The 24,158-nt window shown below is 54.7% G+C and overlaps 10 protein-coding genes across 10 annotated transcripts; 4 read left to right on the forward strand and 6 right to left on the reverse strand.

The window, feature by feature from the left end:
* Positions 1-612: 612 nt before the first annotated feature.
* On the forward strand, positions 613-1,748 carry ACRALDRAFT_2112223 (uncharacterized protein; the record flags this gene model as incomplete). Its single annotated transcript, XM_071023567.1, has 3 exons — positions 613-870; positions 1,544-1,633; positions 1,698-1,748. 3 exons carry the CDS (start codon positions 613-615, stop codon positions 1,746-1,748), a joined length of 399 nt encoding a protein of 132 aa, XP_070872055.1.
* Positions 1,749-2,340: 592 nt separating this feature from the next.
* Positions 2,341-2,904, reverse strand: ACRALDRAFT_2044698 (mitochondrial 54S ribosomal protein uL14m; the record flags this gene model as incomplete). The annotated part of the gene is made up of 3 exons (XM_071021459.1): positions 2,341-2,636; positions 2,737-2,821; positions 2,890-2,904. The coding sequence occupies 3 exons, from the start codon at positions 2,902-2,904 to the stop codon at positions 2,341-2,343; spliced, it is 396 nt and encodes a 131-aa protein (XP_070872056.1).
* A 362-nt stretch (positions 2,905-3,266) lies between these two features.
* Positions 3,267-6,244, forward strand: ACRALDRAFT_1052779 (uncharacterized protein). The gene is made up of 3 exons (XM_071015753.1): positions 3,267-3,887; positions 3,955-5,409; positions 5,536-6,244. The coding sequence occupies exons 1-3, from the start codon at positions 3,792-3,794 to the stop codon at positions 6,055-6,057; spliced, it is 2,073 nt and encodes a 690-aa protein (XP_070872057.1). The 5' UTR covers positions 3,267-3,791; the 3' UTR covers positions 6,058-6,244.
* Positions 6,245-6,272: 28 nt separating this feature from the next.
* Positions 6,273-7,486, reverse strand: ACRALDRAFT_1083518 (uncharacterized protein). Its single transcript, XM_071019460.1, has 2 exons — positions 7,172-7,486; positions 6,273-7,108 (listed from the first exon to the last, which is right to left on the reverse strand). The coding sequence occupies exons 1-2, from the start codon at positions 7,385-7,387 to the stop codon at positions 6,641-6,643; spliced, it is 684 nt and encodes a 227-aa protein (XP_070872058.1). The 5' UTR covers positions 7,388-7,486; the 3' UTR covers positions 6,273-6,640.
* A 1,033-nt stretch (positions 7,487-8,519) lies between these two features.
* On the forward strand, positions 8,520-10,507 carry ACRALDRAFT_1083519 (uncharacterized protein; the record flags this gene model as incomplete). The annotated part of the gene is made up of 2 exons (XM_071019461.1): positions 8,520-8,547; positions 8,790-10,507. The coding sequence occupies 2 exons, from the start codon at positions 8,520-8,522 to the stop codon at positions 10,478-10,480; spliced, it is 1,719 nt and encodes a 572-aa protein (XP_070872059.1). The 3' UTR covers positions 10,481-10,507.
* Positions 10,508-10,517: 10 nt separating this feature from the next.
* On the reverse strand, positions 10,518-15,445 carry ACRALDRAFT_1095243 (uncharacterized protein; the record flags this gene model as incomplete). Its single annotated transcript, XM_071019768.1, has 22 exons — positions 13,884-15,445; positions 13,460-13,802; positions 13,368-13,424; positions 13,300-13,317; positions 13,211-13,257; positions 13,094-13,107; positions 12,989-13,064; positions 12,587-12,950; positions 12,461-12,542; positions 12,355-12,390; positions 12,234-12,304; positions 12,069-12,164; positions 11,907-12,023; positions 11,835-11,865; positions 11,658-11,784; positions 11,549-11,616; positions 11,411-11,515; positions 11,249-11,373; positions 10,898-11,162; positions 10,717-10,862; positions 10,648-10,672; positions 10,518-10,599 (listed from the first exon to the last, which is right to left on the reverse strand). The coding sequence occupies exons 1-22, from the start codon at positions 15,045-15,047 to the stop codon at positions 10,518-10,520; spliced, it is 3,459 nt and encodes a 1,152-aa protein (XP_070872060.1). The 5' UTR covers positions 15,048-15,445.
* On the reverse strand, positions 14,964-15,446 carry ACRALDRAFT_1065974 (uncharacterized protein). Its single transcript, XM_071017256.1, has one exon. The coding sequence runs from the start codon at positions 15,390-15,392 to the stop codon at positions 15,228-15,230; it is 165 nt and encodes a 54-aa protein (XP_070872061.1). The 5' UTR covers positions 15,393-15,446; the 3' UTR covers positions 14,964-15,227.
* A 2,000-nt stretch (positions 15,447-17,446) lies between these two features.
* On the forward strand, positions 17,447-18,478 carry ACRALDRAFT_1072790 (uncharacterized protein; the record flags this gene model as incomplete). The annotated part of the gene is made up of 4 exons (XM_071018023.1): positions 17,447-17,489; positions 17,600-18,134; positions 18,231-18,330; positions 18,404-18,478. The coding sequence occupies 4 exons, from the start codon at positions 17,447-17,449 to the stop codon at positions 18,476-18,478; spliced, it is 753 nt and encodes a 250-aa protein (XP_070872062.1).
* Positions 18,479-19,211: 733 nt separating this feature from the next.
* On the reverse strand, positions 19,212-21,255 carry ACRALDRAFT_2141444 (uncharacterized protein; the record flags this gene model as incomplete). Its single annotated transcript, XM_071024178.1, has 3 exons — positions 19,212-20,493; positions 20,578-20,778; positions 20,954-21,255. 3 exons carry the CDS (start codon positions 21,253-21,255, stop codon positions 19,212-19,214), a joined length of 1,785 nt encoding a protein of 594 aa, XP_070872063.1.
* Positions 21,256-21,444: 189 nt separating this feature from the next.
* ACRALDRAFT_213353 (uncharacterized protein) lies at positions 21,445-22,424 on the reverse strand (the record flags this gene model as incomplete). The annotated part of the gene is made up of 7 exons (XM_071024065.1): positions 21,445-21,468; positions 21,531-21,579; positions 21,663-21,805; positions 21,933-21,969; positions 22,039-22,097; positions 22,138-22,223; positions 22,334-22,424. 7 exons carry the CDS (start codon positions 22,422-22,424, stop codon positions 21,445-21,447), a joined length of 489 nt encoding a protein of 162 aa, XP_070872064.1.
* Positions 22,425-24,158: the final 1,734 nt, after the last annotated feature.

Raw genomic sequence — 24,158 nt, forward strand, 5'->3', positions numbered from 1 at the left:
GTGGCCAGTGACGTTGGAGGCAGCAGGAGGGGTCTCGAGGACTAGGGACACAGTGAGGTTTCGGGGTACTGCACTGTATTTAGTAGTACGACAACCTGCTTTCGAAGCCTTCGAAGCCGGATTGTACCTCTATACGGTCGTACTGACGTTTTAAGGATGGTCACGCGCGTTTCGTCGAAAGCTGACCCTACCACGAGGTGTAAATGCGTGACCCAATGTGTCATTGTATAGGCACTGAAGAAATTCCGTGGAGGAGATGACTGATTGGCTCGGTACCTAATACCTATGGTTGGTACAGGGGTGGGTGTTAGGCTCCAGTAAAAGTACCTAGGTAGTAACGACGCCACCACGTATAGCTCACCGCCTGCCCACTTTGTACCTTTCTATCCTTCCACACTGACCATCGACAGCACGGTTCTTCGACTGGATTCTTCGTTTCTCACCCTATAAGGTTCACGAACAGCCAACGCACAAAGCGGCAACAACAAAAGGCTTTAACTTTCTCGAACCACCTTCATCTCTCCGACCTCTTTGATTTTATTCTCCTCAACTCACGGCCTTTCGTTCGCATCACTCCCACTTTCAAGACTTTCGCAGACCCTCTCCGCAAAAATGTCGACGCCCGCGTCTACCACCTCCGATGACTACCAGGGCAAGTCTGCGAACGAGCAGATCACCTTCCGATTCTGCTCCGAGTGCTCCAACATGCTCTACCCCAAGGAAGACGAAGAAACCAACCGACTCCAGTTCACGTGCCGCACCTGCCACTACACCGAGCAGGCCGCCTCCACCTGCGTCTTCCGCAACGTCATGAACAACGCCCAGGGCGAGACGGCGGGCGTCACCCAGGATGTTGGCTCTGACCCGACGGTAGGTAACATTTCTTATCGTGACCAGGGGATGGAGGAGTGGGAGATGGAGAAGTATAGGCCGACTATGATCCCCGAGACCTGCCTCTGCTGCGGCGAGACTTTGCGTTGCGACGAGTGCGGCCATGGCTCTGATGAGTTCTACGTCGATGCGATTCCCACGACCGACTCCGGTTATCGCGAACACCCATACATCCACAACGGAGATGAGGAAGAGGCGCGGCTCTGCAGCACTGGTTTCCGCCTCGACCTCACCGGCATCGGTCTTGTTCCTTTCGATCAACCGGAATTGCACCCCAGACACAAATCTTCAATGACCTTCCGCGAGCCCATTCTCCTGGCCGAGAACGACCCCTTTGCTTGCTACGACGAGGAACCAGAACCATCCAGCCCCATCACTGATGGTTCGACCCTGGAGCCGATGGATGCCATGGCGAATGCTCCCGACCAGGCTTTTTTGATAGCGGAAAAAACAGCCGCATGACTCGACCTCGACGCGACGACTTTCTCATCTTTTTCCAATTCTTTTCTTTTAACTATGCGCAGGCAAGCAGACTTTGGGATCGGATAGCCTGACTGGATCAACGTGGCCGGGATTTTCATTTTCATTTCTTTCAAGTGGATTTCATCTCGTTCCCTGAACCCAGGCGGCTGACTGAATCTGTCGGGTCTAGCTCCCCCGCGAAATCATCAACTGCCCCCAGTGCAGCCACAACGAGGCGGTATTCTTCCAGTCCCAGCAGCGGAGTGCCGAAACTGGCATGGTAAGCAGACGACGCATTCACCGAACCATCCCTACCGCCTGCTGACAGTTCATTCCCCTACCAGAAACTGTTCTACGTCTGCTGCGAGTGTGGTCACATTTTCCAGACGAGGTGATGACTATATGACGACTCTCCGTGGAACGCTACGGAGGCGAACAACGAACGAGGACCCGCCGGACAAATGGCGGAGGAACCTGAAGGACTATATAACACTAGGAGAGGCGTGAGGCGTTGGATGGATTTTTACTTGGTCTTGTAGCCTATGGAGTATAGTGCCCGGCTTCTTGGTGTAGGGGCATGGCGGGCGGTTCCCTATTTTTGGTATTATAGACTCCAATACACTGGTGCGACACGAACGTCCTGGGTGATGGTGTGGTCGATGATGTTTGTTATTCCGGTTTTTTTCTCTTTATTCCTAGTATCCGCTGCTTCCTTTTCTCGTCTGCTGAATTGTACAATGGGTCCAAGGTAGAGATTCCTGGAGGACTCCACGTGCCCACCGGTAAACGCCGGCGCATATGCAAAGAAATAAGATCATACACTACACATCCGTCGTCGACGGATTTCAACCAACGCACACCTTTGTTGATGTTCCTGTCCCTCCTCGACCCATTGCTGGGTTATGTTCCCTCTTTCCCGCTTCCACCGCTGCCGCCATATATGTTACATGTCGTTTGGATCGTTTGGACCCCCCTTCGCGTACGCATCTACGCATGCATGGGCGCCATAGACAAGATCTTGCTCCACTTCTTCCTCCTCAGCTCCTCGGCGACGACGCCGTTGATGCGGGTACCGACGGGGTCGCCGGCCTTGTTGATGAGGACGCAGGCGTTGTCGTCGAAGCGGATGACGGAGCCGTCGCGGCGCTGGGTCTTGTATTTCGTGCGGACAATGACGGCGTGCCGCATGTCGCCGCGGCGAACCTTGGTGGCTTGCGAGACGCCAGCCATGCCGTCTGCGCTGGAGCCGCGGTCCTTCTGGACGACCACGACGATTCGGTCGCCTGGCAAGGTTCCGGTTAGTTGGGGATGAGGCAGTGGGATGCACGCTAGCATTGATGGAATCGATGGAGAGTTGGAGACGGGGAGTTGAGAGCTTCGTACCGACACGTGCGGCGCCTTTGCGTCCGATGACCATGGCGCACTCGACGAGGGCGGCGCCCGAGTTGTCGATGCAGTTTATTATTGACTATCGGCTCGTCAGCATCGTGTAAAAAGACGGCCTGGACGAGTGCAAAGGGGAGCAGAGTTCCTGACCTTTAATTGAATCATCTTGGCGGCTCTGGTCCTCGCGAGGCTGACAAAACTCGAAAACTCCAAACTCGTCTCTCGTCTCTCGGAAAAATCCCAAATGCCATGTCAAGACGTAATTCATGTGCACTGCACTGGGTAGAAAGGAAAAACGTGGTGCCGAATCCCGAAGAGCCAGATTGGCCCGAGCTTCCCGGGCGTATGTAGCCACTTTGAATTCCCCATTCCCATAGTGCACCGCCATGCTTGGTGGCTTGTAGCCAATAGCACAAGCCCCTCGTCTCATCTTCCAGGAGCACCTTTCTCATAGCCAACTCCTTACTCTCATAATCGGTTATTAGCTTGATTTCTCTCTCCTGCTTCTTTCCACACAATTCCTTCCTCAGCCTTGCCGAGTCCCCTTCACAAACAATATCGACAAAGGACAAATAAGAGCATCTCCTTTGAGACGTTTCTTCCGCTTCCTGTCCTGATTCTCATATCGTATGCTCTCTCTTGAGACGTCTCTTCCCTCACTTCGGCAAACTAGAAACCCGAACCGCCATACTCAGATTGACGACTCATCGTTCACACCATCCCAACGCCAACAGGGCCAGATACGACGAACCATCCCCAGAGTTGACAATCTCAGATATTCCCCTTTTTGTCTAGGCAGCTACTTCTAGCCATCGCATCCATCCGCCGCCAGCGCCTTGCTCACCACCGCCCTTTCGTTGCTTGCATTCATTCCGCCAGGAGTCGCCAGTCACCCGATATTCGGAAACCTTGCTTCGTCTCGCCCTCCACCTGAACCGCTTGCCGCGAGCCAGACCCTCTTCTTCTCCCAGGCATCGGTGTCATTTGGTCATCCTCGCTGGTCCCTTCAAACCCCCCATTTACCTACCTGTGCGCTCGGTTGCCTCGACAACATGCCTGCCAAGGCCAGGGTTGCGAAGAAGCAGCCTCTGACCTTGGCGCAACTCGCCAGCTACGATGACATCCTGACCGACGCCCTTGTTGACCACGTACGTTGGCACCCACCCAGGATGATGAGGCCTTGCTACATTTGACTCTCCTTCTAACCTCTGCTAGGCCTTTTACTGGACCACCGTCCCGAAGAACCGCTCCTCGTACCACCCGTCCAGGGGCGTCCGAGAAGAGGAGATAACCAAGATCATCCAGGCCGAAATCATCCTCAACAAGGACCTCCTTGCCGCCGAAAGTAGATTACTCGCGACACCCGGCCTGAGCAAGTTCTACAATGCCCTCAAGACGGACAAGGAGAAAGCCGACTTTCGCGGCCACCTGCGACGATATTTGCAGATCTATCTCCCCGATTGCCCCTTTGAGGTGAATTCAACCAACCGGTACACCATCGTATCGCACGAAGCGGCCGTCACGGCACGGCGGTTCATCAAGAGAAACGAGACGATCAAGTACCTCGCCGGCATCCAGGTCGTCATCACGCCCGAGGAGGAGCGTGAGATGACACTGCGGAAGAAGGACTTTAGCATTGTCGTCTCGTCCCGGAACAAGTGCGCCAGCCTGTTCATGGGCCCCGCCCGTTTTGCCAACCACGACTGCGAGGCCAACGCCAAGCTCGTGACCACGGGCCACGCCGGCATCGAGATCATTGCGACCACCAGCATCGACGTCGGCGAGGAGATCACAGTCACCTACGCCGACAATTACTTTGGCCCGAACAACTCGGAATGCCTCTGCAAGACGTGCGAGGGCCGCCACGCCAACGGGTGGGCCAACCCGGACGAGCCGCACTCGGTCAAGCCCAGCATTGAAGGCGAGGGTGCGGCGGCGGCGACGGAAGAGTACTCGTTGCGTCGCAGGAGGCGGGATGCTAGCGCCGACCGCCCCTCACGCACCCTCACTCGCACCCCCGGGCCTCCTACCCCAGACATGCGCCCGCGCATTTCCAGGTCGCGCCCGTCTCGGAAATCGAACAGCCGCAACTCCCTCGCCAGGGATGCCAGCAATGCCGGCAATGACGGGGCCTCCGACTCACCCGCGGCCCCGGCTCCTCCGTCGGCGACAAAGAAGCGTGCCCATACCGATGTCATCATAACGCCACCTTTCACACCGACCAAGAAACTAAAACTATCCGAGTCTCAGTCGATTCCCATACCTTTCGATCTCGAGAACTCCCGGAGTGTCTCGTCGCAATCGGCCCGCAGTTCCCTACTTGGAACAAGTGATAACGACGCCTCCACCGACATGACTTCGCCGGACGAGGAGAGCCCGGATCCCCTCGTCATCTATTCACCCAGGCCGATGAAGCTCCCACAGAAAATCTCTGTTCTTAAGCGAGAGGAATCAGACGATGCGGCGGGCGATGTCTTGGCTCAGATGACCATGTTTGGTGCCTTACCCGAGGCGCCTACCAATGGAAGCACGAGGCAACCTGGGCAACCTGCAGGGCCTGTTTCTGGTCCTGAATCTGATCCGTCTCCCCACCACATTGCGACGCCGCCGTCCACCCAAGAGTCGGCGTGCGAAGAGAGCCTGGCCGCATGCGTTCCCACTGGCGAATCCGTCACCAACCCTACACCAATTGATGTCCCCGTGGAGTCTATAGAGAGGGCAGAGGCACAGGCAGCGAAAGGGGAAAAGCGCGAAGGAGAACAAATCTCGAACCCGACCCAAGAAGAGGCCCCGAAGAAGCGGAAGTATCAGAGACGGCGGTTTATCAAGGAGACCACGCCGCCCGCCCGGAATCGGACGCCCGGTGACTACACATTGACGGGGCTCCTCCTCTCGGAGCCTGAAATGGCGTGGGTCCGCTGCATGGTGTGCGAGACGGCCTTTGTCCAACGCGATGCCTACATTACCAAGAGTTCGTGTCCGCGCTGCGAGCGGCACTCTAAGCTCTACGGCTACGTCTGGCCGAAGACGGAAAAGGCCGGGCCTCGCGACAAGGAGGAGCGGATCCTCGACCACCGGGTGGTCCACCGGTACCTGGATCCCGAAAGCGAGGCCAAGGTGCGTGGACGCAAGAGATCGGCGTCCAAGGCGGCGACCACGCCCGCCGTGTCAGAGGAGTCGGAGCCGCCGACGAAGAGACGGACACTGATGAAGGACGGGCCTGCCGGGTCGGAAGTTGCTGCGTCTCCTGTCCGTCGCAGTGGACGGGCCAGGAGAGTCAGTAGCAGGATCGGCTCTTACTTTGGGACGACAAAATGAATACCTTTTGATGGGCGGTGTTATATGGAGTAGCGAGCCGCTTGGTGTATACTTGTGCATATACTATTGACAATCAGTAATGGTTACACCTGGAGTAGTCAGCATGCGAGGGTATTTATTCTCTGATGAGTGTTAGAGGAGCCCATTGCGGTGCAATGTTGTCGGGAGTGGGTGAGATCCTGCCAGGTGGGATTCACATGCGCCCTTGAACTTGCACGGATATTCGGGCAGTTTGTCCAAGTGTTCATATTATCTCTTCATACAGACACACTTACGTTAGACGGGACACATGAAGCACTATCAGCGGCTCTTGATTATGCATGTATATTATATTTATCATGAAAGGTATCATGTGTTTTTGGGCCATAATCTCATAGACAAAGGAAAGGTTGAGTGCTAGAGTCGACTCGGGACTACGTAGCTAGCTGACATGCTTGCTCTTGTCGGAAGAGGTGGGAGAGCTGGGCAACAGGGGAAGGAGGTGAAGGATGATGACCATTGTCCAGGCGTGCGAGTGAGTCTATCACTGCCGCGAGGAAACAAAAGCCAACCTAACCTGCGAAATCCCCCTTCCCGTCACGGGCTAGGAAGCCCACAAAGCCCCAGCCCCCGAGGGAGCTTTGAGGTGGGCGTAGTCAGCGGTGATCTGACTTTGCTTGAGCAAGAGCCCAGCACTGGTGCGTTCGTTGCGCTGGCCCTTGGCCATGGTGGCGGCCTTGGACCACGGCTCGCGTTCGGCGAGGCGCAGCGCCGGGTGTTGACGTCGGAGAACCAGGTTCCGTGTAGTCCGCCGTGGGACAGGAACTGGTGGAGCGTGGTTGGCGGGGGACCAGGTGGACTCGACGGCTGCGGCGTCGTGGTCGGAGAGGATGGCGCTGTTGAGGCGCGCGAAGCGGAGCAAGTCGTGCCACCATCCTTCGACCTGACGGCTTGGGCGGTGGGCGCCGTTGTCGGTGGTTTCGCAGGAGTCGGTGGTGCTGGGGTTGTCGATGACGGGTTCGGCGGCGGGTTCGACGCTTTCCGGGATCTCGACCCAGGGTTCCGCCACGTCCTAGGGGGATAGGTTAGTATCCAAGTTGCCATGGTGTCTCCATGTCGTCTTGTATCGACTCACCTCCTGGACATCATCGACAAATTCAGACTCAATAGTCTGAGGGAGTTCAGCCTTGTGGCCAGCCACTTCGTTTCCTTGGATCAAGTCGGGCAGGCCGGCGATATTCATGTATGTGGTGACGGCGACGGCAGCAAGGTCGCCAGCCGCCTGTGATGCCGCCGCCAGGGCGACGGACACCATACCACCCGCCAAGCTGGCGAGGGTGTACCGACGCATGGTCGGTTCGGTCTTTGTTTATACGGTTCTTTCGTTGCAAACGGTCAAATTGGTTGGTCCCCGGAGCGGAGAGGACTGGGACCCTGGGGAGGGCTTGGGGGGAAAAAAGAAAGACTCCCTTCACAGAAAGGCCACGAGAGCGACTATTTGAAGGACGCAGGACTCACCGCCGGCCGGACATTTCCCTCAGGCTCCGCCGATTCTAGCGTCCGAGGTGGGGACGGGTCGGGCTGGGCGCATGAAGCTTCATTACCCGTCATTGGTGCCACTTGTTAAGAGACCGGGGTGCGAGGGGGCGTCGCTTAAACCAACCTCTTATTCTCCCCAGCACGGACGACGTGTCGGCCCAGTTGAATAGGGGCTTGAATACGGTTGGCCTGGCAATTGGCCCAGCCACCCCAGGTCATCTCATCTCGGCACTGGGGGGGAGAGATTCCCCTAATTGCCTCGTTGGCTTTGTTGGCCCGATCGGGGTTCGCCTCCGTAAGCGGCGGTGATTGTGTCCATTGTCTTATTCTGCACGATTATGTAGTTCGATATGCATGTTCAATACACATGCACATGTCGCTCTCATCATGGGGGTTCATGGGCTAACGCTGGGCCCGATCATCACGGTTCATGAGAATCTTGGACACGCACAATTTGGAGTGACGTTTGACGGTTGACGGCCAGCCCGAAGGATCGAGTTGAATCACGTGCTGTATTTTGTCAGCAGGCAGCATCAGCACGCAGTTGAGGGGCCGAGGGCGTGAGATTCCGACATGGAGTCTGACAACATACCTGTCGGTCTGGGGATCCCGCGATCCTTGGCCTCGCTCTTACATTGTCCGGCCGCATCTCATCAAGAGACGAACAAATACAACCGTACTCACTCCCCATGGAGTCATTTCGACGCTTGTTTCGCAAGAAAGTAAACACCGACTGCCGGTTCTGCCAAGGTCTTCTAGGACCAGGAGTATGGATTTCCGCCACAGATCTCATCCAGGGCTCGCAAGCCGGCTGCCCGGCATGCCAACTGCTGTACCAAACGGTCAGCCCATCTGATCTTTGCGATCCGAGAATCGAGTTGGTGTCTGTCCATGCCTTTGGTGACTCGTCGGTCCTCCAGACCTTCGACCCGAAATCCGAGACCATGTCCCGCCAGTTGTACGGCCGCGAAGGTAAAGACGCGTTGGTTTTGGGTCAGTGGGAGGGGTTGCAGTACGCTCTTCGTATCACTGACAGGGCGAACGAAATGTCCAGGCTTCCACAAGGGTCGTTGGTCTGCCGACCCTTCGCGGCCTTCTGATGCTCCCGATCTTCCATATCCTCCCGTGGAGCGCTCCGTCGAACTGTTCTGCCTGGATGGCGAGTTCCCTCCCGAGGTAGCATCCGGGGAACCAGTCTGACCAGCCCTGAACAGGAAGTGTCTCGCATTGGCCCGTCGTTCGCACTGCGAGACATGTAGCGGCTGTCGCTGACGCTCCTGAATGTCTCGATGTCATCAGAACCTGGGTGTCGGACTGCGAGAAGAAACACCGAAGCTGTAGGAAGAAGAAAACCCCGTCGAATGTCCTCCCCGACCGAGTGATTCTGATCAAGCCGGGACATGATATCCGGCTCGTCGAGACTCAGGGCGTGCCGGGAAGATACATTGCCCTCAGCCATCGCTGGGGCGGGGACGTGTCGCTGCTTCTGGAGAAGGACAAGCTCGAGGACTTCAAGCGCGCCATTCCCTTCTCGTCCTTTCCAAAGACGTTCCAAGACGCCATCCGCATATGCCGCGCCCTGGATGTCGACTACATCTGGATCGACTCCATTTGCATCATACAGGACTCCAAGGAGGACTGGGACGTCCAGGGGTCCAAGATGGACCAGGTATACGCCAACTGTCTGCTCACCCTCGCAGCAGACACTGCCGAGAATGGGAGCGCGGGATTCATAAACAGCCCCGAAAGACGGGATCTGACGAGCCAGACGCGGAAACTCGTCTATCGCGGACCCCAAGGCGAGAACGGCGAGCTCTTCGTTCGACCACTTAGGGAATTTGGAAGCCTGGGTGGATTCGGACGACACTATCCACACTGGGAGCCCCAGGAAGAAGACGGCTCGCGGCCGCCGAAAGCGAGGCTAAGAGAGCAAGGTAGCTACCTGATCCCACGAGGCTGGGTGCTTCAGGAAACCCTTCTGCCTCGTCGAATGCTGCACTTTCTCCCCAACGAAGTGACCTGGCGATGCGCCTCGGCCTCTTTGTGCGAATGCCAGCTCCGGCCGCACGACAACGTGGTGCACGCCCCCTTGGATCTCGAACAGCCCCGGGAGATCGACACGGACGACCTGAAGGAGTACTGGAAGGAGGTCGTCGAGCAGTACACGCGGCGCACGCTCACCTTTCCCTCGGACAAGCTGGCGGCCCTGGCGGGTACGGCCAGCCGTGCCCACTCGGTTGCGCCCGACGTCCATTATTACGCGGGGCTATGGTCGGATACGCTGCCCTCCACACTTCTATGGACCGTCGACCGTCCGGTGCAACTCGACAGCCACGCAGCCGACCACGCAAATCGTCGCATCGACCCCGCCGTTGCGCCCTCCTGGTCCTGGGCCAGCGTTACGGGCTACGTGACCTTTCATTTCTGGAAGCGAAGCTACGACCGCGGGCGGTGGGCGAACAGCGCCCCGGACCTGACAGACATCCACGTTCGGTGCAAGCCGTCGGGGCAGAACAGGTACGGCAGCGTAGACGTCGGTGACGCCAGGTTGACGGCGGTCGGGTACCTGTGCGACGTACGGTTTTGGCTGACGGGAGGATCTAATTGGCATTTCCCCTTCCGAATGGAGGTGAAGAAGCGCGATGGTACGCTGGGCCGGTCGCAGGGCTACTTGTATCCCGACACGGACGAGTTCCTGGCGACGTTACAGGCCAGTGGCCACGAAGACGGCGTGGCGATGACGGTGGTCAGCGTGTACGGGTCTCGGATGTTCCTTATGCTGAAGCAGACGGGGGAGGACGAGGACCAGCTGGTTTTTGAGCGGATGGGGGTTCTCTATTGCGAGGAGAAAGACGCGGTGGTTCTTTCGGAATGGGGACGCAGGGAGCGGTTTACCATCGTCTGACGTGAACATTGAACAGTCAGCCCCATGCCACTAGGAATTATGTTGGCATTTGTTGCCTTGCCTTGCGAAAACGAAACATGCTTCTTTGGTATATTATGCGCTCACTAGTATAGGACTCCCTTGCTTCTGTTGCTGGACATACATAACACGGTCTAGCTACCCCTTACATATCAAAGGCCACTCGCTTGATTCCTGGACAGGTGTATCAGTGGTCGCCTTGCAATGGCGTATCTCACCATATCCCGGGAAACGAAAGGAGAAAGGCGGCATAGATGGAAGAAGTGCGTAGAGGACCACGTACCTGAAAGTCTGGCGCTGCGATATCTCTTCGCACCGCCATAGAAGGCATAGATGGAATCGTCGTCTTCGAAATTTGGCTCGTCTGAAGCGTTGGAGAAGAGGATCTAGCAGCCACACCGAACATGCCAGTGAGACCATGTCGCCAAAAACAGCGCCATGAAGGAGGATGAGAAACGTACATAGCGAATGGTGGAAAAGCCGATTACAATGGCTGACAGTGCGGCGAGGAAGAGCAGGAGGTAGTTCAAGGGGTTCAGTGCGGGTAGTAGCTGCAGCATCTTGGTGATCTTTGGTTTGCCTTGTTCGTTTCTTGATGCGTTTGGGATGAAGTTCGGATCGGTATAAAACGATTGTGTCCTAGATGTGCTCTCGTGAGCGAGGACTCGGAGGGCGAGAATGAGATGTCAAAGACGAAGGCTGCGTCTGGGGAAGTAGAAGGACTTGACTGTATAAGCGTCTCGTCAACACAAAAGGAATACTGGAGTTCAGGCCTAGACACTCGCAAGTCCATCACTCGGAAACATCGGGCCCTTTTGTATATCTCGGCGGAACAAAGCACAGCGCCCAGGCAGGCCACCTGACCCCGAAAGGTGCTATGTAACGTGAGTCGAGAACGGGAACCCTTCCTACAGGGCGAGATTCTGGACGGCAAGACAAAAGCAAGCAGCCAGTGGAAGGGCAAAGGGATATCCGACTTCTGGGGGCGGCGCATTGTACATCCCGCTGCTCCCCGTACTTGAACGGATTGGGACACATTGTAGGGCGAACCAAGGGGAGAATCCATAGAATTCATGCGGCAAGGGGCTGAGACCGTCTTTGTGCGATGCAGACGGTGGCTTGACTTGGTCCAATCATGAGTTGTCCGTTATAAGTGGACGGGTATGACAAAGGCGGGGAACGGGGAGGATGGAAACATGAAACCAAAAAAGAACATGGAAATATAGAAAGGGGAGCGGGAGCAGTGCAGATTATAGGGATTATAGGAGGATGGGCGGAAGAGCCGACTGGTTGATACCATGGGAGGGAGGGGATGTTCTAAGGCTGACAGGACCACAGGGCGTCTGTTATGTCTGCGTCTGTTGCATCTTGTCATGTCTGACAGAGCAAAGAGTCGAGCGTATCGGACTGTGTCGAGAGGACAGCTCCGTGCATTCATATGCAGTACCAGGAGATGGGGTAAGTAGGGCTGATGGAATGAGTGCCCCGTATGACAAAAAGATCATCGCCGCATGTCCAAGCCAGCCTCATGATCAACCAGTTGTCTTGCAGGAAGAGACGTACATCGTACTTGTCCTCACTCTTCCGGAAGGATTCCGCTGGGCCTGACGAATCCAATCCCGGGCGAGACCCAAGTCCCGGAGTTTCCGGAGCACATAACTCGGTACTTTGCAGAGGACGCCGAGAGCCAATGATGGCTATAACCCGTTTCCGAGGACCCCCGTGGAAGTCAGACGCATAGCCCCCGTCCAGCTGCCTCGAATGATGCTTGTCTGTTCGGCGGCTTCTCCGATTTCACCGACCACTCTTCAACAGGGTCTCGATGTCCTTACTTTCCGAGAAGGAACGGGCATGACTCCCGATAGAGGAAATGGTAAGTGGTGTCCAGTGGTCTTCATGACGTCGCTTGCATAGCAGGAATGCGTAGGAGCCCTTGCGGATCCGAAGTTAAAGAGCTTCAACTGGTTCGACTGTTCATTCCCTCCGCACAGCAGGTCACCGTGGGTGAAGCCGATCTCTTCGAGCCAGGAGTCACTTCGAGGCACTCCAGTGCTCAACCGTCAACGCTTCGATCTCATAGCTTTCCACTGGCCGGGCCTTTTTCAACAGCTCGAGTCGTCCAAGAAATATCCCATTCGATAAATCGGCTGCAAATCTTCGGGAAGTTGTTGTGGGGGCGGCTCGGCAGGGGACGGACGGCATAGACGGCCAATTCATTCTCCACGACGACGAAGCCAGCGAGTGAATGATCCGATCGTGCTTCGACTCCAGGTTCTCCGTCACCGCGTGCTGGAACCGAGCTTGAGAACGACGTTGTCGGCATAGACAAGGCCTTGCAATGGGCCAAGGCCGACGCGTTCTTGCGGCGGATTCCTGAAGGGCGACGGCGGGAGAAATAATTGGAAAACCCCGAATCAGGGTGGTATAAGGTAGGTAGGGTGGTCTGAGCTTGCTGAGATAAGGTGGTATCAGTTTTCCGCTTATCTACACGTGATCGCCCCACCCGTCCAATACCCCGACCGGAATCAGTTGCTGACAGCTGCAATTCTGCCAAAGCTCATTCTTTCTAAATTCAAAAACACCAAGACGGTTCACCGCTTGTCCAACAACTTTGAAGAAGCAACGCAACAACCACTTTATTGCCCCTATGACTTGATGATCTCTGCCTTTCTTATATTTCTGTCTGCTGGCTGTGGGCTACCTGGGCAGTACTATCGTCTCAGCTAAGGACCTCGGCCCGTGTTGCGCGTTGCCAACAACTACCAGACCGCATCAAGAGTGGCGATCCTACCGAAGACAACGGAATGGCAGCGTCGCAGCTCCCCAAGTGAGTATTATAAAAGCTTCTCCTACTTCTTTCGTGTCTAACTGCGAAGAAATACCATGCGATGCTGGGTATATGAGTAGTCGAGCACGACAAAGAGCCCTGGAATCAACTGTCGGCTATTCGCTCCAGTCCACTCTCAGGCCAATCTCGAGAGTCCCTCTTGTCCCTCTTCGCAGTAACATCGTCAGGACTGAACCACTTTGGAACATAAGGCGGCGGACGACAATATGCCGTCACGGTGATGCCATAATACTTCATCATCTGGCCCCGTGCGACCTTGCACAAGTCATGAGGAGCAACGCCATACTTTTCGTTCGGCACCACCGTCCTGTCCGATCTGTCCGACGCCCACGAATCGCTCCGGTCCCGACTCGTCCTCAAGCAACCCCCGCCCAGGTCCGGCATCCGATCTTGAAGCCCGGGCGACGTCTCGGCCTCGATATCCCCAACGTCGCCCCGTGCCTGATCGGGAGTCTGCTATTTGTCTAGGGATGGAGGCCGTGGGGCCTGCCGTGCCAGAGGAGCGCCCCAGTCCGGCGATAGATGCTGTGTGGCGACCATGTGCGACTCCCGGTTCACATCGACGGGGCCTCCAGCCCTGTGCGGGCCTGCCAGCTCGCCCTCACTTCCATTCTCATCGTCCTCTTTGCCCCTGGCGTGTTCTCCCTCGCACTTCATTGCCTGAGCGGGCTCCAGCCCTTGCTCGATGCGTTCCTGAAACTCGGCGTTCATGGCCGCCCGCCTCCTTTGCAGGACGCTGAACTGGCTCCGCCTTCGCCGAGCCTCCATGTCTCGCTTTTTCTGCCGGCCGATGAAGCCTCCGTTTTGAGCCCAGCCACCGTCTTTGGCCCAGCCTCCGTGGCTCTCCTGGCGCATGTCGTTGGCCTTCTCCTCGTCGGGAGAACAAGCGCCAAAGGTGGGCCGCTCCTTCTCCTTCCCCTTGCTTACTCTCTTCTCCTCTTCTTCCTCCGATGGGGGACTGGAATCCATCCGACGAGAGACGGGTGCCAGCCAGGCTGGCAAAGGCGCCGGGGGCGGAGGGGTGTCGTTCCGAACCGTCAGTTGCGGAAAGAACAAGGGGCCTGTGTCGGGGTACAGGGGGGGAGGTAGAGCCCACTCGAGGTGTTCCACGGTGGTAAGAGGGCCCCTCTCTTCGGCCTCGTCTGCCTCCCACTGGTCCATATACGCCGGAATCAGGCGCCTCTGATCTTCGCTCGAACGACTGCTGGAACACGAACTGGAATCGTCCGAGAAGACCGAGTCCAGGGGTTCGTCGCTATACGCCGACTTGATCTCATCCTCCCGAGACTCTTGGCCGTCCGAGAAGGCCCGCATCGAAGGGACGACCTCGGGGGCCGACCCGATCGTGTTGTCCTCGTCGCTGTCGCTATCCAGCGAGAACCGACGAGTGGCCGGCCGGACGCAGGGGATCCCTGGGGACACGTCTCTACCCGGAGACGGTTCGGGGGCGTCCTTTCCATCGCCGTTGACTGTGCAGTCCTCCTTCATGCTGCAGTCGCTCACGTCGCAGTAGTCCATCTCGCAGCCGTCCATGCTATGGTCCTTCGTGTCGCAGTCCTTGTCGCAGTCCTTATCGCTGTCCTTCTTGTCGCAGTCCGTCTTGTCCCAGTCCATCTTGTCGCAGTCCATCTTGCCGCCGCCGTTCATAGCGCAGTCATTCTGACGACCAGTTGCAGATACGAATGCCGCTGCACCGTTCATTGTTATCGACTGAACCGGAGTAAGAGTGAATGGGAAGAGTCAATGACTGTTGGTGACTTTTAAGCTGTAGCGTGCTTTCACGTTGCGTTGAAGAGGGATAGAAGACGAAGAAGAAGTGGCGCCCAGAATCTGCAACAGGCACGGGGCCTACTTCGTAAGAATTAGGACTCGAGACGGCTATTAATACTGGTATTTTTCTCTCGGAGGCTTGGGAGAAGGCGTCGAAAGAGAGATGTGATAGGCTTCCGAGGCACTATACGATTCTCGCCAGATCCATAGGTGGCCATGGGAGAGCCCGAGGCGCAAAGAGGCGGACAGAGGCGTCACTTGGTGGCGATGCGGCATCGTATCAGTTGTGGCTGCTGGATCTTATGTGAGCCCTAGAAACGTCGAGTTGGAAGCATACGAATCGAATAATAAAGCAAACATCTTCTCGGACCAGTCTACCTACGTCGCTACATGAAGTCATAACGAACATATCCACGGACAACGTCGATCCAGACCCTTGAGCTCAACTCCTTTCCCCTGCTCCAGCCTGCAGAGCCCCTCCACTGTGCCTGCATGTATTGATGTCTACCATGGACGTGGAGTTTCCCTTGTCACTGTAGTATGAATCTTACTTCGTATGGAAGTCGGTTCTCAGTTGCATCACCATGGACCAGCTACACTCGAAAGTTGACAGCCACTCCCGGTCCGATTTTCAAACCACAGACTGGTGTCTATTTCCCACACCGATTTCCATCTCAGTCAGCCATCAGTGTGAGTTGCGCCAGAGAAAGCCGTGCAATTATTGAGACGCATGTTCCGCCAGCCATCGGCTGTCAAGGCCGAATCACTGCAAGCACGTGTCAGGGGTAACAGCCAGGGGTAGAATAATGTCTACGTCGGTGGACACAAACTGTTGAGACTCCCAACCAAACAGACATAGGATCAAAGAAACTAAGTTTACACAAAGAAGAAGAAGCCTGACGAACCTGAAATCATATAAAGTTGGCCGCAAAACAGCACGGATGTAAGTCGAAAACCATGCATAAGCCTTTGCGCCACAAATCCCCATTCCATCACACATCTCTTTCACGCCAGGGGCTTTCTCGGCAGAAGAATGTACCGGTAAAGGGTAAACGACTGGGAAACACGGAGAAATGTCGGGTCTGCCTGATTCAGACAGGGAGAAGAAGATGCGAGGCCAAACACCTGATGGCCTTTTGCCCTGTATGGTACATAGACAATGTAGAGCCAACCATGTATCTGAACACAGTATAAGCATCTGAGAATGAGTGGATAGTTTCGTAAGCCTAAACAATGATTGAGACACAGTATCACCAGGCTTAGAGACACAAACTTAAGAATGAGATAGAATACGATATTTACCCTCCTGATGCCATTATCGCCCAGCAACGTCTAGTAAAAAGCATTAAACGGAAACCCAACCCAGTTAGGGACAAAAAAGAGAAACAACGCATAGGCAAATCACATGGAACGGACGTACCTCTCAACACTTATATGGAATAGGTCGTGGTAACTATTTATACCTTTCTTAAAACTTCCCAATGTCATTCAAGCCTGATATCAAAGCACACGTGTCATGGTGTGTCAGGGCCGTACTCCTCGTTCCAGAGACTCTGGTCGTCGATATTCACCTTATACGGGCCTTCTCATGTGAGAGGGTCACCGCCTATCTATTTTGAGACACTTCTTTTCTCTCGCGGCCCGAAAATCAGTTCGCGTCATGTCTATTATCTAACATCATGGACAGGGATAACTAGTACTATACCGACAATGGGAATGGTATGAGAAAAAAGCTCCACGCATACGCTCCTAGAAGCGCTTAAACGAAAGTTGTGAGGAAGCTTATGGTTCCGGGAAGAAACGCAAGTAATCATATTAAGCTAGACGTGCAGATAGGGGGAGGATCATACTGTCTGCATCCGTGCCTGGCCCTTGCATCATTCGTGCTTACAAACATTGCCTCGGTATCACCATGCATGAGGATCTCCTACATGCCTTGAAGCAGGGTTGGTCAACCCTACGCAGACAATAAGCAATACCGTAGACCATGGTATAGAAGGATGCGCTTGGCGGGCATCTTAGTGCACATCCCACGACCATGGTCGAATGCGTGCTGTGCGTCTTATCAAGTTGAGCTTATGAAAACCGAGGCTCGTCTTTCTGGAAGCGTGAGATTGCTTATAAATGCTACCGCTGGTTTGAAATTGAACAATACAAACGTTCAATGTTGCCACGGCTGGATTCAGTCGTGTTGGGAATTCAATGTAGACTACTTAAGGAGTAAGAGATCTTGATTCTTTGCCAACCTCCTTACCTTCATCTGTCCAGACCAAGGTGTTCTCTCTACTATCTAGTCAACGCCCAAAACAGGATCCATCCACTTCCTCGATATGGCCACCACAACCACAGTCTTCATTACCGGCGTCGGGAGAGGTAAGAACATAGCAACCCCATAAACGCGAGCTGGCGGCACCCGCCAAATTCCAGGGGTGACGCCCTACTTTGACCGTGCGTCCTTGCTTAAGCTGACTCCCTATCGGCAGGCATCGGCAGGGCCCTGCTTGAGACTTACCTTGCCCGCCCAAATCACACCATCATCGGCTCGGTGCGGAACAGCACAGACTCGAAATACGACCATCTCAAGTCCCTGCCCACCGGCCACGGCTCCAGGCTGATTCTGGTCAGCATCGAGAGTACCTCCCTCACCGACCCTCAAAAGGCCGTCAAGGAAGTCGAAGCCGCCGGTGTTTCTGTCATTGACATTGTCATTTCGAATGCCGGCTACGCGGCCCCGTCAGTGCCTGTCGAGAAAGCTGAGATCAAGGACGTCGTCGACTCCTTTAGCGTCAACACTGTCGGTCCCATCGTCCTGTATCAGGCCGTCCGACCTCTGCTCGAGAAGTCTGCTCAGCCCAAGTGGCTATCCATCTCAACCGCTGCTGCTTCCATCGGCTGTCTCGATGCGTTTAACACGTCGTCTGTGGCTGCGTATGGTATTTCCAAGGCTGCGCAGAACTGGTTCACCGCGGGCGTCCATTCTGCGAATAAGTCCTTTATTGCTTTTGCCATCCACCCTGGGTAAGACCTCAACTATTACTATGCGCACACGCATTCACTATTATGCAGCCCCTGTTGCTATAAGGTGACGTATTGTCTAAACAACCTGGAATATAGCTTGGTCCAGACCGAGATGGGCAACGCCGGTGCCCGGGACCTGGGGTTGGCGGAAGCCCCTAATACTATCGAGGAGAGCGTTACTAAGACTATTGCCATTGTATGTTCAAGACTCTACCCTGAAGTTTAGAACCTGCAGAGATGAGAAGTGTAATGACTAACATCGAGAACAGCTCGACAAGGCTACCCGAGAGGAGACCTCTGGCAAATTCATAAATGTCATCGATGGCGCGACTATCCCCTGGTAACGATCACGACATATAGACTACATGTACACATAGTCTACACCTCAAAAATGAAACGCGGGATGAAAGTCACAGGAATATATTTCTGGCATCAAGAATTATAAATACGTCTTTACATATTCCGCATCAATGCCACGAAGAATAGTTTGGTTTTCTATGGACCCTACATGTACTTTCAAGTCTCTAATAAACAAGTGCTGCGGTATTCAAATGTAATACCTAGTGCAAGAGAGTCGTATAAGAATGACTAGAATACTATAGGTGTCGGTATCTGAAATCCGTCTACTCCAGAGTCCGCGTTGATCAAGGTCTTACTCTGTTGTCGTTGCATGTGCTTTATAGTATCCATCGCAAGCCTGCTGTCTTAGAACGTATCAACTTTTGATCTGTACATATGACTTGAGTACCACGGAGTAAACCGCCGTTTAGGAGGATGCATAGACTCGGCTGTTAAAGCAGAAAGGATTGGCCTGCGAGAACGAAATCATGGCTGGTTTCCGATTTCCGCGGCCTTAGTACTATGCCTTAATATCTGCATGATGAGAAGGAATGATGTATGGACCTCATTTCATAATATTCATGATATATAAACCCCCGTGAATAATATGAGTGGGCATCTATAGAAGAATATCTGGATCTAAGACCGCTTGTCCCATTCTTAACACATGACCATCATACAATCGACTAACAAAGAATGGAAAGTCTGCTCGTACGCTCAATACATCGCGCCACCATCTCAGGCAGTGATCTCAGTCCTGCAAAGACGACCTTCGGCATCCGGAGTCCAAGCATCTTCACCCACGCCAGTCAAGGCATAGAAGAGGTTGTAGGGGTCATACTTGGCCTTGATAGCCCTCAGCCTCTCGTGATTATCTCCGTGGTAGTCTTCCGCGGTAGCCTGCGCCCAGTTGGCCTCATTGAGGAACGCACCGGCGCCAGGGGTAACTTCTTCGAAAAGCGGCAGGATCTCGTTCATATACTCCTCCTGCTGATTCTCGGCCTCCTCCCACGGCCCGTTCCAGTCAAAAGCACCCGGGATAATGAGGCACAGGTAGGCGTCCTTGAAGTCCTGCTGCACGGCATTATCGGCAACTGGTTCCACCACGCGGGCCGCGCCTTGCGCATTGAGCATTACGGCGGTGACGGAGAATTTCCCGCCCGCGACGGTGGTGCGCATGGCATCTATGATGGCCGTCGCGTTGGCGTCGAGGTTCGCTCCCGTCACGAATCGGCCGCCGGTGACGGGAGTTAGGACTCCACCGCCAGCGAGGGGCATGATTGTTCGCGCGTAGAGCTCGTAGTAGCTATGGCTCTCATAGAGATGCAGATTGACCTGTTGCGGCGTGACGCCGTCCGTGGCCAGGGTGGGAAGGATGGGATTGAGGATGTTGGAGAGCTGGGAGCTCGTCATCCCCGGCGCAAGAATAGCGTAGAAGTTGGCCGTCTCGTTGGTGACTGCGAACTGGCCCACGAAACCGTGGGCGTCGATCAAGGGCCGGAGATCGGTGATCATCGATTGAACGGCGTGCCAGTACTCTTCCACGTCGCCGATCGTGTCGACGTCAAAGTCGACCGATGCCATGGCAACCTGGCCGTCCGGGAATAGCCGCACCGTCATGGAGACCACGACGCCGTACGTCCCGCCACCGCCGCCGCTGAGCGCCCAGTACAGGTCCTCGTTTTGTTCCGGGGTGGCGATGAGAAGGTCGCCAGATGCCGTCACGACTTCCCATTCCAGGACGTTGTCGGCGCCAAAACCGTAAAATCCCGTCAAGAAGGAGTGGCCGCCGCCTTGTGTGTAACCTCCTGCGGGCCCAACCGTTGGGCACGAACCAGCAACGATCTGGTAGCCGTGGTCGGCTGCGTAGGCGCTCGCCTCTCCGCCGTTGACGCCTGCGCCCATTTTGAAGGCAGGGCCCTGATAGTACGATTCACTGTAGTTCTCGATAATCTCCTTGTGGTCGAGGTGGCGGGTCCAGAGGGCGAGGGCTCCTTTGCCGGTGCTCTTCCCGTAGAAGCTGCAAATAGGTATGTGTCAGCCATGATGAACCTATAAGCCCATGACAGTGGGTTAGGTGAATAAAGTGGGAGCGGCGACGTACTCATGTCCCGAGTTCTTGATAACGAGCCGGACGTTGTTCCTCTCGGCAAAGTCCAGGCCGGCAATGACATGGTCCACGCTGCTGACGTTGATGGAGTAGCTAGCATAGTTGCCAAGGTCACAGGGGGTTGATCTGTCCGTATGTGGCACACACGACTGGTTTTGGAACCACGATGACAGAAAATCGCCCGGCCGAGGAGTCCTATTTTCTACCGTCAGTCCAGATTCTAGAGTCGTCTTGTTTTGGGAAAAGAAGGGGGGGTGAGGTGCAAGGAAAAAAAGGGGACCAAAAAGGGGGATCAAAAAGGGGGGTTAAAAACGGGAGAGGTGAGTGGAGAAAAAGACAAGACAAGGAAAGAAGGAAAAGCAAAACCAACAAGACATAGGGCGAGAGCCAATTCTCGGTCACGAATTGACACTCCTCTTCCGAATAAGCGGGATCATGACACACGTGGGCGATGGGAACGGTTTCGATCAGCCTCCCCCCAACGGTGTCATTCAGAGTCTTCCACGCGTTTGGTCCCGGCCAGAGGGCATCGCCAGGTATAACTCTACATCGGGAAAGGCATCCCGTGGGGCTTCTCCGATGCGTGTCCAGTCCCAGGGCTGGGGTTGCAATGAGCCCAAGCGAGAGGAGGAGGGCTCCGGTGCTGGAGCGCAGAGAGGAGATCTGAGACATGATTCCAGTGGGCAAGCGAAAGAAACTTGACCGGTCTGACTATTCGGATTGTAACCCACGGACGCAACGATGTATGCAAGGGACACGTGGATTCCGTTTCCACTCTTCGTCGAACATTGTCGCGTCTTTATAGCTTTATTCCATCGGCCGGTACATAATTAAAACCTCGACAAAACCCAGCACATGCAGTCAGCAAATCCAGACGCCGCCGACCTTGAACCGTGCGCAAAAAGAAAGGGGAAAAAAAAGCTTTGCCCTGTCTTGTTCCTTCGGACTTGTCTTTTGCGTTCGGACATGTCCTTCTCATTCGGACATGGGGTTTTCCTTCGGACATTGTCTGCTTATTGGCCTACGCCTCATAGCTCGCGTGCGCGCGAAGAAGAGCGTGAGTGGGAGGAATTAAACACCGCACAGGCCATGGGCCTAGTCTTTGGAGAGAGTTTATCGAATCATATGGCCAATATACTCGCTTCTGCGTGCCGTGCCTGTGTGAGTTTTCCGGGATGCCAAGCAGCCGAAGGTGTACAACGTACTCAGGCTCCGAGCAGGCCTCGAAGATTTTGCGGTCAGGTTACCGGGGTTAGAATGGCCACGAGTTCCACGGCACGGAAGTTCTAGAGTACGTTGTATAGGCAAATTAATAGCATTGGGTTTTAGCGACGTACGAATAGACAAACGGCTTCACATAGAATTATAGACCATGTACCTTTAATTCTTCATTCAGCAATCGCAAAATGTGTTAAGGACGGAACAATATATACTGCGTGGTATGTTATATGCCACATGAACGTGAGCAGTGGGGAGTACAGAGAACATACGCTTTGATTGCTGCCAATCGGTCCCTGGAAGACTTCACGAGATTTCTATTCTAGTCTGGATCACCGATGTCCGGGGCGTCTCTGATTTTGGCCCCTGGTCCTTATGAATACAATGACCACGAAGTATATGCAAGTCCTTACCCCGCTGAACTGTCGACAGCACGTGGGGTCTTAGAAGAGGCTTGTTGCTATTATTAGATGGTGACAGAACGTAATTACCGTATAAACTCACTAAATTGGAATATCGCGCTACTGCATACCAACGACTTGGCGTCCCACAGCCCCGAAAGTCTCCAATGAACGAGAGTAGCTCTGCAAGGTATTTTCAGCCTCAATATCAAAGGAGTCCATTTCACCATATTTATCGTGGTAAAACAGAGGTTGTGGGAATAGAGGCTTATCGATAAGGTAGCGATATATAGGCGACGTTTGTTTTGGGCTACGTGGAGAAGTGGATACTAGAGCAAAAAGGGGATAGCGCGATATTCCAATTTAGTGAGTTTATACGGTACCTTGTATGCTCTGTGCTCCTGTATATTGGACCAAGGATTTGGTTGTACTCCCATTCTCCGTTGCTTAACCGGGTTAAGCTCTTCCTAGCGAGGACGACTTGGTATAATACTGTGTTATTTGACACATATTACTGCGCTGCACGTTATAAGCTCGTACGGACAACGGCTTATACCGTTGTTGGCTTACAACGTACGTAGGCGGTGGCGGCGTTTACTCACACTGTGCGGCTGGTCTAGCGGCCTGCGGGACCAACCGGCCGTGAGTCCATGCGGCCGGCTGATGAGCGGGTCGTACCGGGCCAATAGACAAGGACTTCCACAGGTCTACAGCGCCCAATTATAGGAACCAGCCGGTGGACATTAATTCATGTCTTACAACTATACACAAGGTATTCAAGCCTTGGCGTACGTTGTAAGTTGAGTAGATACTTCTCTTCTCGTAATCTCATGATGTACAACGTGTAGGCCGCTGGATGGTCTGGTGCTGAAGTGGCAGTAAATCTATCCCGCGTGGCTTTGCCTGGGTAGACGGACGGAGGCTGTTAGCGGCGACGCTGGATGGGACACGGGATCGAAATCGGGATGGAAGTCGAGCGTCCATGCATGTTGGTGTCCCGTCTGGTCCTTCCAAAGTCCGTGATTCGTCCAGCGCAATAAGACAATCCGCCTGGAATGTCTCTCGCACTAGCTGGGATGGGATAGAGCCGAAAGGCGACTTGGGCTTTACAAAAACGAGCTCAACTTCCAACCCACATCCGATTCATTCGCATCATCGTATCCCCTGCCTCATCCAATATCGCAAAACGCCACAAACGGCGCCGTTTCCACTCCACCCATTCGCATTCGCTTCCCGGACGATCTACCGCCAAGCCAAGCCATGCCATGCTGGGGAAGGATATCAAAGAACGAGTCTTATAGGCTAGAACTACCGAGCGACCAAACCGGCTGTGTTAGGCGAAGCTTGGAAGAATAGCGAGCTCTGTCCCATCTCGGTTCCCGCTCTCCCTTTCATCTTGGCCCAGGTCATTTCCAGACGGTATACAACGTACGAGAACGGCAGCCGGAGTAAGACGGGACGGGCCAACGGGTGCCCTCAGAGCCAGCCCGTGAGTTGTGTCCAACGTGCTTCGCACAACCAATGGACGGACGGCCAAATCGAAGGACACCCAGTGTAACCCAGGACTCTCACTCAACCGCTACCGATGCCCAAGACACAAGGCAGACATGAGCGCTGGATGGAAGGGATTCCTCGCAGCCTACAGTCATTTAAAGCGGGTCTGTCTCTTATGATTGACACCAAGGAGGGGGACTCCGCTGGTAGGGCTCGTCAATGCACCCGTGGCCCATTCAGCCCTGGTCCATTTATGGATCCCCAGCTCAATTGGTCCTGCTGGATTTGGATGAACGATACAGAACCGGACCGAAAGGGGGGAGACTCGATAGACGTAGACGAGGGCCGGAACTAAATGTTTATCGCTTGATGTAGGACATGGATTGCGTGCGAGTGGGAGAGGCCCATGGGTCATTACTCTAGAATGTTATATGACCTACCCAGAGTACTAGATGACCCCCC

This window comes from Sodiomyces alcalophilus (genome assembly GCF_042370955.1).
Source record: "Sodiomyces alcalophilus JCM 7366 unplaced genomic scaffold ACRALscaffold_8, whole genome shotgun sequence".
In the NCBI taxonomy this organism is placed as follows: Eukaryota; Fungi; Ascomycota; class Sordariomycetes; order Glomerellales; family Plectosphaerellaceae; genus Sodiomyces; species Sodiomyces alcalophilus.